Source organism: Balaenoptera physalus, assembly GCF_965194825.1.
Source record: "Balaenoptera physalus genome assembly, chromosome: 8".
NCBI classification, from domain to species: domain Eukaryota; kingdom Metazoa; phylum Chordata; class Mammalia; order Artiodactyla; family Balaenopteridae; genus Balaenoptera; species Balaenoptera physalus.
Window position 1 is genome coordinate 99,601,399 of NC_138887.1, and position 10,755 is coordinate 99,612,153.

The window sequence follows — 10,755 nt, forward strand, 5'->3', positions numbered from 1 at the left end:
ACCTGATCGAAAGCACTCAATTATTTGCTGAATACCAGATTTGGATGTCTGTAGTGGTTGCTGTAACAAAGGAGCATCTCCAGGTTCCAGGATATAAACTACATGGAAGACAAACACCCAACCCAATCCCCACAAAAAAAGGGTTATTTATTTAAATCATTTACTATTGAAGTAAAACAATGGTTTGCTATAATCACGTTAATGACAATCACACTTTTTTGTATATATTCCACCATTATCTTTGTAAGGCAAAATGAAATAATGGGAAAAATGTAACTAAAATTTTTCTCAATTCGAGGCGAAATTAAGGCTACTGAGACTATGCATTAAGTTCAAATGCAAAGATCTTACTATTTTGGTGTTAGTTAGTACATATTAGTCATGTTTGCCTTTTTATTCCCCTTGAAGAGGAACCACTAAATTTAACCAAAATTCTAGGGCAATGATAACCTAGCCACACCTCATAAACCATTCCAAAACTCTCTGGACAATCTAGTACAGCTCTCTGGGCAATTAAGAGAGCAAAACTCAAAAACCACTGCCTAAGGAAAGAACTGGTCAAGTGCACAACGATAGATGTACAAGAAAGCTCACTGCAGCACTCTGCAGTACTGTAAATAATTGAGAAAAATTTCAAACAACTTAGAAGTCTCTCAAAAGGAACCAGACTAAATAAACTATGAAATAGCCATACAACAGAATCTCTCACGGCTCTTGCACAGCATGAGCTAGGTCTACATGTACTGACAACAAAGGATGTCAATACTACATTGTTAAGCAACAAAAACAGGTTATAGAATATGACCTCAATTATATTAATATATATTTCAGTAGCCACAGAAAGAAATAAACTTAACATATATGAGCGTCTATGTATAAATGCTAATATAAACACAGAAAGTCTGATGGGATACCAACAAAATTTAACAATGGTTCTTTCTGTCAGGGTGGGTTTATAGGGGTGATTTTCACTTTCTGCCTCACATTTCACTAGCCTGGGCTTTTGGAAGTGTGCACTTTAGAAAGTATGCATTTTTATAATAAGTAAAAATAATAATCCCATTGTAAAAGTAAAAATTTTCATATACAGAGGTCTATATCATCCCTGCTTTCCAAAATTCCCAGAGTAGCAGTATAAATATATAATATAAATAAGATTATGGTAATAAGAAATAAGGTAACTGAAAAGGAAAACTGAAGTTTCCCATCAGATATCAAATAAAGAGATAGTTGTGGTGGAGAAAAACCGGCCATTTTAATTACCTCTTTTTTTTCAATATGTTATAATGTTTTACTGTCTTAACCCAGATGATATTTTACCATCATCTGCTCGGTGTGAGAAGATAAGGAGGGTTACTTCAGTAATGTGTGCTGCTACTGCTTCAGGGCCCAGGCTTGGACAGCATTTAGCTGTCTGATAAAGCCTGCTAGGCTATGTGTAGAGACACAGCCTTAGATTCTCTTTCTGGCTTCAACTCTTAAGTTCAGTGTACACAAATGGGAGGAACTATGTCTCAGGACCAAATCATTCCATTAAGCAAAATTTTCCCAATTTTAAGAGAAACTTTGAGATATTTTTAAGAACATACACACAAATACAACTCATTTTGGGAATATCTGACATTGGCACTAACTGCAGTGGTTAAGAACAGAAGACTCCAGACCTGGACAGACTGCGCTGAAATTCTTTTTCTACCAATAACTAGTTTCCACTAGGGCAAATTACACTCTCTGATTTCTCTGTTCTCATCTCTAAAATGCAGATAATAAAAGTACCCAAATCATGGGGTTGTGTGAGGATGAAATTAGCTAATGCAGGTACCTGGTTAAATCAGAGCCTGGAATATAGTAAAGGCTCAATAAATGTTCTAGCATCATCATCATCTACAAATCAACTGCTTTCCTGACACCAAAAACTGAAAACTCTTTTCCAAAATCTAAGAGAAGTAGAATGCAACCCCTTAGAGAAACAACAGTAGAAGTTTGTAAATAGATTGATGATATCATTTATTTAGGTTAGATGTTCTTTCCAGTATTTGTACACTGTAAGAACCAATAACTGATTACAAAAAATAACAACTACAGAAGACAGGGCAGAAGTTATACAATTTTAAAGAACTAAAAAGCTCGAAGGCCTAGCTCTCTAAGTGACAAGAATTCTAGAAAGGAAGAATGAAGAAAAGAGTAATGAATAAGGGAGAAATATGGGGGAAAAAATGGAAACTTCTCCTTAGAGCCCCCTTTCCTCATTTAGGTACGTGCTCCAGAAAACTTCCTCTAATACACTAACTTCCACTTCCACATAACAACATCTGATTTTAAAGCTAGAGCAAAATTTTGTTACCCATAACCATCACTGGTACCACCAGAATACATACACATCCTGAGACACCATTCAAAATAACCCCAGGGTTAGTTCAGTTATCAGTAGACACATTCATTTGGTATACACATCTGTGTAGGTCCCCCTGTAAGAAACTTTTCTTTCTTCATGAAAACATAGTCTCAATCCTAAAAAAACTTTATATGTTAGTATTTTATAAAATTTCCTCTTACATATCCTAACATCCCTCCCAAGATCAGGTTACATGACCATTCAGGAAAAAAAGCATCTCTCTCCAGCCAAAAAACACAAACGCTCAGAAGTTAACACCTTTCTTTACATCCTTCCAAGAACACACTTCCCAGAATAAAACACCTACTTTTTTTAGAGTCTCTCCTACCTTAAAACAAGCCCCTTAAAATATCCTTCTACCTATGATGTCTGAGATTTGCTTTCAAACAGTAGAGAGTAGGGGAGCAGGTGGAGGATGGAGAAGGGAATTGTGGGGAGGGGAGAATACAGATCAAAAGAGCTTGTCCACATATTGAAACTGATGGAGTTGTGTGATGGCTACATCAGGTTCCTTATACCATTCTCTCTACTTCTGAACATTTGAAAATTTCTCTAACAAAAAACTTTCTTAAAACATGACTAAGAATATATTTTACATACACTGATAGACTTATAACACCACCCCTCACTACAGACTGATCCATCCTATCAAGACCTGCTCAGGAACACACTGCTCTCATTCAGAACTCACCTATCGTCCATAATCCAAAGGAGGCCAGACCTCTTGGGACAGCCCATTAAAAGAACTTCTCAAACATCATGTCATCATCTTTCCTCCATCTGAGGGCATCCATCCTCTTTTAAAACTACCATAACATATTCCTCTCAATAATGGAAACATCCTCCCACTTGGCCCATACCTTCCTCTGAAATAATGACAATTAACTACCCCGTAAGTTAAACTTTTGGCTTTCCACTGAACTAAATCTTCAGAAAGTGTTTACTTCTAACTAAGGAAGCGAAGAAACACCAACCACTTTTGACCTGACAGTCTGAAAAATAAATTGCATGGGAAGAGTTCCTAGCAAAATAAAGTTGAAATTTTTCAATTAATGCAACTTATCTGAATTTGTGTTAATGAGGGAGAAAAAGCAGCAGAAAAGTTCCAACACATATTTAAAAGTTCAACTCTGGAAAATCTCTTTAAAAAGACATTAAAGTATCTAGAAAACTTTAATTACCAGAATACACTAAATAAGGTATAGTCACAAATTATCTTACTTGTTTACTTATGTCTATCTCTTCCCACTCAAACGTTCCATGAGGGAGTGAGCTTATCTGTTTTGTTCACCACTTATATCCCCATTGCCTTGAATAGTGCTTAGCACCTAACTGGTGCTCAATAAAGATTTGTCAAAGAAATAAAGAAATGAGTGACCAAATAAATTTCTTCCTAAATAAGAAGTTTTAATATAATGATTTAATTAACTAATGCAACTCAAATGACTTCTCAGGAAAAAAAATGGAATAAAAAGACAGTGGAACACAAGTATAAGAAGTCATTCACAGCTTTCTACTTCAAAACTAGCAAAATCCATTCAACATTTGGCAAAACGTTAAGTGATATATCATCACTTCAAATACATAAAATATGCAGCAGAAAGGATGGTGAAAGGTAGGCAGATCAGGGAACAGTAGAATAAACACTGGATTCCACCCTGGGATTGCCTGTTTTACTAGCAGATGTATTATTTTCAGCAAATCAGTGGGGATAGGGTCATAGTACAAATTTTATCCTCATGTGTACCAAAGTGTTCCGAAAATAGTTCTTCCCCTTTTACCACTGCCATTTTTTCCCATTATACAAAAAAAGTACTCTACTTTACATGAACTCTACTGTGACAAAACCAAGTACATTAGTGCAGTTAAAATACTCCAACAAAAAAACAAGCAAAAGTATTAAAAAGTCCTAATAACTTTTAGGTCAAAAATAATGATACATAACTGCCTTTGAACTGTAACAGAAGACCCCTTAGTTGGTTTAGTGACAGTGTGTATTCAAGGATTCCCTTTTTAAGCTGTACCTCTAAATGTCTGTGACAAAGCACATCATACTTCTAATAAGCAGAGAAACTACTAAGAATTTATATGTCACATTTATTAAAGTGTTGTAATACTCTTCATGAGACTCCAAAAAGCAACTTCTTCATTTCATAAATTCAACTCAAAAGAGTTCCACTGAACAAACTATCCTAAAAATATTTATGTATTCTACCTAAATATTCAGATTTTGCAACAATGTGTTCTGTCCAAGAAATTTCTTTAAAAGGTTCCCCTTAACAAAACCTGATTCTTCCAACAAGTTGACTCCAGCAAACTTTTCTTAGCCCAAACTAAACTCATTTTTAGGTTTAAGCATTATTCTGTCTTTAAGCACTATCAAAGCATGAGAAACTTTTAGTTTTTAAAAGTTTACATGAAACAGCTTCCTCGAAGATAAATGCCAGTATTCTACTACCCATTTTTTCCTTTCTCTTCAGTTTTAAACATTCACAGAGCATGAGGGTATACTACTAACTGCAGGCTGCCGTGAAAGAGAAGGAAAGGGGATTGAGTAATTGATCTTGTGGAAAAGATTTAAGGTGATACTTGCAGTACTTTTTTTAAGGGATCAAGCAGGGGAGACCTCTTGTTTGTACAAGTTTTTAGCTTCATAACTGGTTTTATGCTGGGGGAAATTATAGCCTGCTTAGTTAGGAATGTCTTCTTGGGCAGGAGATAAGGAGAACTAGAAGAAAACAGAAGGCAGAGTGGCTCTGGTGGAGGGCAAAGTAACTGAAGAAAGGCGTATACCTGGTTCACAGCATCCGTGATGATGGTGGTCAGTCTGACAGTATTTGTCCCTTAAAGGCATTTTCAGTGGGCGCGACCTACTTTCCTTTCACTGTAAGAAGCTCTTCATTGCGGCTTGGCTGTTGAAAGAAGCACAAACCCGTCACTCAGCCTGAACTTCCTGGGGGGGTTCTGGCTGCATTTTCCAGAAACGTGCCCCTCACCCGCCCTCCGCTTGCCCTCCGCTTGCCCTCCACAGCCCTGCACCTTCCTCTCGAACTGAGAAAGAAAAACGCACGAAGGCTTCTTCAGCCCGAACTCCCGCACAGGTTCATCGCCCTACCCGGAAACGCAGCCCCGGGCGCGCAGAGCGAGGGCCTGGCCGGCTGCGCGGGCGGCGGCGGTGGCGGCGGCCTCGCCTTCCCGGGCGGGCGCGCGCGGAGACGGAGGCGCGGAGCGCAGCGGGCACGGCCGGCGCCGGGGCCCGCGGGGCGGGGGGCGCGGCGGCCGGGTGGCCGAAGTGTAGCTCCCGCCGGCGGCCGGCCCACGTCGCGCCCTCCCGCGACGCACGTGCGCCAGGGTCTCCCCGGCTGAGCCCCCGTCCCCCCAACCAAGTGCGCCCAACTTACTGAACTCCTAGGGCGGGCCGACGGGCGGGCGGGCGGAAGGAAGGAAGGCAGGCCGGGCGGCCGCGGGGACAGCCTGGCGTGGGAGGCGGCTTCGGGCCCCACCTGGCGCAGCCTCGGCTGACCGCGCGAAGGGACCGGGGTTCGGGCCCGACGCGCTCGCAAAGATTCCCCGCCGGCGCTGACGCGGAAGCGCCGCAGCTCACCACGTCCCTCCGCGGCCCGAGGCGACGGCAGCGGCGGCGGCTCACGGCGTCCCTCCGCGCTGTGGAGCTGGGCGTGCGGGCGGGCGGACGGCGCGCGGGCGCAGGCAGTTGACAGCAGGAACCGCCCCGCAGCCGCTGTCGCCGCCACCGAAGGAGCCGGAACCGGAGCGGGCAGGACCCAAGGCGCCCCTTGCCAGGGCAACGGCTGCCGCCGGAGCCCGGCTCCCCCCAGCGCCGCTCCACCTGCGACGGTCCCTCAGGCTTTTGGAGAGGGGCGGGGAAGGATGGGGGTTTCCCCCCGCCTTGGGCTCTTTTTGGTAATAGTTGTTGTTTCAGGAAACTTTATTAAGTCAGTCTCTCTCTTTCTCTGTCTCCCCCTCCACGAAGAGCCTGAGCTGCCGCCGCGGAGCGGGTAGGAAGGGGGAAGCAGAGACTCGCCGGCTGCGACAGGGAGCGACTGACTGACCCCGGACGGAGATGGGGCGAGGGCAGGAAGTGACAAGCTCTCGGAGTGGGTGGGGGGAGTGTGGCCGGCACGCCCGGGAGCGCCGCGCGCATGCGCCCAGCCCGGCGCCCCCGACGGTGGGGAGGCGACGCTCTGCGGCCGGGAGCGGGGAGGGAGCCGGGGCGGGTGGCGCGGGACCGCGGCCCGGGTCTCGAAGCGGCCGTACTCCCGCACGTCCCCGGTGGACGGGGAGCCGAAGTCCTGGGCTTCGCGGGCCTAGAGGTGTGAGGCCCCTGGTGCGGTGATTGCGCCCGGGAGACGGGCTGCTGGGCAACCAAACTGTTGCTATCGCTTTTCTTCTTTCGGTGGAACCGAAACGGGAGGCTTGGAAAAGCAAGGGAGGGAACTGTAGGAAGAGGCTTGGCAAATGCGTAAGCCGTAAATCGTTGTGATTCCGAAAAAGTTGTCAGCGCATTTATAAATGGTACAAGTGGAACTTTTTTTTTTTAAACCCAACAATTTTCCAAGTGTGTCTCTCAGAACTTCGGGGTTTTTATCAGGTCCTTGGGAGGAAAACAATCTAGTTGGTGGAAGATCGGTATTGATTGCAGCTGCGCTCCGCTTCTGGCACCTGAAAGTGAAGTTGGGTCACGTGGGCTGTACGCACTTTTTCTCATCGGCGCTCTCTTCCAGCTTGGAAAATCCCCCAAGATCGCAGTGGTCTGTCAAATTCAGCAAACCCGTGTGCCGCTGCTCGGGGGCAGGAGAGACACCTCCCCCGCCTTCTCCCCGACTCCTAGGAAAGAATTCTTGCTCCAGAAGCAAATATGAAAATTTTAAGACAGAAAAAGCCCCTTTGCTTTGTTTATCTCCATCTCTCCCCCCCTACCCCCAAGATCCACTTCGTAGTTAGCTTGCCAGTTTTCGGATCCCTGAAAAAGAAAGTTTCGTTGATGGGCTTTTCGAAGAACAAATGAGTGACTGAAATCTATTTTCAGAATACAAAGTTAAGTTTGTAGAAGATCCAGTAATTGATAAATTTGTTACTGTAAAAATATTGAATGGAGCATTTGCATGGGTCCTGAGGGATTGTAGCAGCTTGATTATAGGGGTGACAGGAAAAGGATAGAAAAATGAAAAACTTTTTAAAAGGAATTCCACGTACTGTACATTCTACATACTAACTGGTCACCTTAGTACGTTTGATCTTTTTATCTGTCCCATTGTCAAGAAGCAACACAAAACATCAAACTAAAATGAAATGCCACAATTTATAAACCAGTGTAAAATAAACTACGTCCACATGATGGTGTTTGTTATGAAGCCAATAAAAAAAATCACATTTTTATAATATTGTGTGCAATATGCTTAAGCAAAAAAATAGAAACTAATTTTAAACGTGACCCGTAACAGTGGATTTTATTTAACACTGGAGATCTTTGGTAAAATTTGAGGTGAAATACTGTCTTCACTTTTGGAAGATCTTTTCCTACTTTAATAAGCAAATTTATCATGGGTTTAAAAAAATGAATATACAATTTTAAGTTTTCATAAACCTGAAAAGGCATTGCTTCGGATATGTGAGAGTTGTAAATGTTTGCTGACCAGATGTGAATAAAAAATGTTTAGTTTCCTGAGTAAATGCAGTATTATTTATATTGTACTTCAAAGTGGTCATTACTAGAGGGTCCTCAAAATTGCTTGCTAATAGAATAAGTTTTAAACAATCTTTGAAAAATTAGAATTATAGACAAGATTGTAATGTGCATGTGGGTAGAACAAATATTGAACCCTGAATCATAGAATTTTAAAGAGGAAAAGAAACCATGGAAGTTATGTAGTAAACCTTACTTTATAGACAGAAAACTGAAACCCAGATAGGTTAACTGATTTGCTGAAGGTCACACAAGTTAACAGAACTGAGTCTAGGACCTAGATCATTCCCTTTATAAAATAACAATACTAGTATATGACATGTTTTGAGTAATATGTTTTAAGCTCAAGCATTAACTCATTTAATCCTAACAACAATCCAATGAGATTTTGTTATCATTCCATTCTTCAGGGGGAGAAACTGAGGCAAAGAATGGTTAAATAACTCATCAAGGTTACAGCTGATAGGCAACTGAACCAGCATTTGAACCCAAATGGTATGGCTCTGGAACTCATGACCTTAGCCACTATGTTATGCGGACTATACTGTGTTGCCTACACTGTACCACAGCTGTTTTGGATCACATTGTATATGAAAGAGGAGCCAGTAGATCCTGTCATTTGTGAAAAGTATTAAAATGCCATGTACAAGTTCACGAAGCGGGAATGGAGTTGCTGAAATCACAACTGAATTTCACAGGGCCCTAGAGTTTAAAGAGACTTTGAACATCGTCTAGAATTTTCACCCTACCTCTAAAAACACTATGCACAAACCATCACAGAAAAATTATTTGTCTTCCTTTTCGTTGTTCACTGCAGCAACCTAGGTGACACATCATTACAGCTTTAAGGAAATTTTTGATCCTTAAAGTCTGCAAGTGCATCCTAATGATGTTAAGACCCTCTTACAGTTTAAAAATATTCTCTCATCTTCAAGGCTAGAGAATATATATGTGAGTGTGTGTATGTGTATATATTACTTATACACACATATATATTATTACTGCATAGCAAACCACCCTAGAATCAGTGCCTTAAAGCCATTTGATGTGCTCTCTGGCCTTGTCTGGGATCATGCATGTAGCTGCTACAGTCATCTGGCAGCTTGACTGGGTGCACTCATGGCTGGCAGTTAGTGTTGACTATTGGCTGGACCTCTCTCTCCCCTTGTAGCCTTTCATCCTGAATATTATCCTGGACATCTTCACATTGTGGCAGCACACCAAGCAAATACAGAGTGGGAACTGCAACACCTCTTGAAGCAGAAACTTGACATCACTTCCACCACATTCTATTGGTCAAAGAAAGTCAAAAGGCCAGCACATATTCAGAAACTGGGGAGATAAATTTCCCTTCTTTTTAAATTTTTTTATTAAAGTATAGTTGATTTACAATATTGTGCCAATCTCTGCTGTATAGCAAAGTGACTCAGTTTTATACATATATACATTCTTTTTTTAATACTCTTTTCCATTATGGCTTATTCCAGGAGATTGGATATAGTTCCCTGTGCTACACAGTAGGACCTTGTTGTTTATCCATTCTAAGTATAATAGTTTGCATCTACCAACCCCAAATTCCCAGTCCACCCCTCTCCCTCCCTCCCTCCCCCTTGGCAGCTACAAGTCTGATCTCTATGTCTGTGAGTCTCTGTTTTGTAGATAGGTTCATTTGTGCTATATTTTAAATTTCTCTTCTTGATGGGAGGAGTAGCCAAGTCACATTTCAAAGGGATATGCATATAGGAATGGAAGCAATTATTGTGATGATCTTTGCATGTAGTCTATCACAATATATAATTATTTCAAGAATGATACTAACTAATTAAAGCTGCTGGATTGCTTTTCTTTTTTCTTTTTTTTCTTAATGCTTGATGATTCCTTTAAGAAGAGCATAACAAGGAAACACTAGTCAGACCAATTCATTAAACTGACTAAGTGGGTCAATTTGCTGGCCTTGTATAAATAAACTTTAGTGATTCCTTCACTTTTCTCATCATTTTGTTGCTTTCTTTAAGATTTTCCCATCGGTTCTAAACAAATCTCTCTAAAACACAGTATAAAAACCTAACAACAAGTAGAAGCAGTTATAGTTCCTATAGGACATACATATTCTGGTCCACATTTTTCCAGCTTTGATTATGATGTGGCATTGTACAACACAAATATTTAAATTCATAATTATTTACAAATCAAATTATGGACCAAAATAGAGGCTGAAAGTTTAGAAAGGGTCATGGAAAAATTGATTTAGAAGGACAAATATTAAACTGTTGATCTATTATCAATTCTAGAACTTAACATCTAAGCAAGCAACATAACATGAAAAAAGATGATAATGCTTTCCCCAAGATGTTTATTTTAAGGACAGTAGGGAGTGAATTGTACCTGGTCTGCTGCCCTGGAGGTAAGTCACCTACTAGGAACCACCACCCCCCCGCCCCACCCCCCGAACATGGACTTAAAGTTTCCATTCCTGGTGCTAAAAGTACACTTAGGTCTTCCTGGCTAGGTGACACAGTGCATGCACCATGCTGGCATGTGACACAGCACCGAACCATGCCTTACAGGTCTTCCATTCAAATGCATTCCAGATAGCATTTAAGTGAATTCCATTTTTAAAAATGTTTTTTGTTAGAGTATGTTCATAAGTAAGTCT

At 41.6% G+C, this 10,755-nt stretch overlaps 1 protein-coding gene across 3 annotated transcripts in view; it reads right to left on the bottom strand.

The window, feature by feature from the left end:
- ZNF800 (zinc finger protein 800) overlaps positions 1-10,461 on the bottom strand; it is a 53,887-nt gene extending 43,426 nt beyond the window's left edge. Inside the window, exons 1-3 of one of the 3 annotated variants that reach the window (XM_082472323.1) lie at positions 5,797-10,461; positions 5,189-5,307; positions 3-98 (exon numbers count right to left, since the gene is read on the bottom strand). In XM_082472323.1, coding sequence (XP_082328449.1) covers positions 3-98; positions 5,189-5,249 — 157 coding nt within the window. In that variant the 5' untranslated portion in view covers positions 5,250-5,307; positions 5,797-10,461. The other 2 variants (XM_082472324.1, XM_082472325.1) reach the window with 2 other exon arrangements.
- Positions 10,462-10,755: the final 294 nt, after the last annotated feature.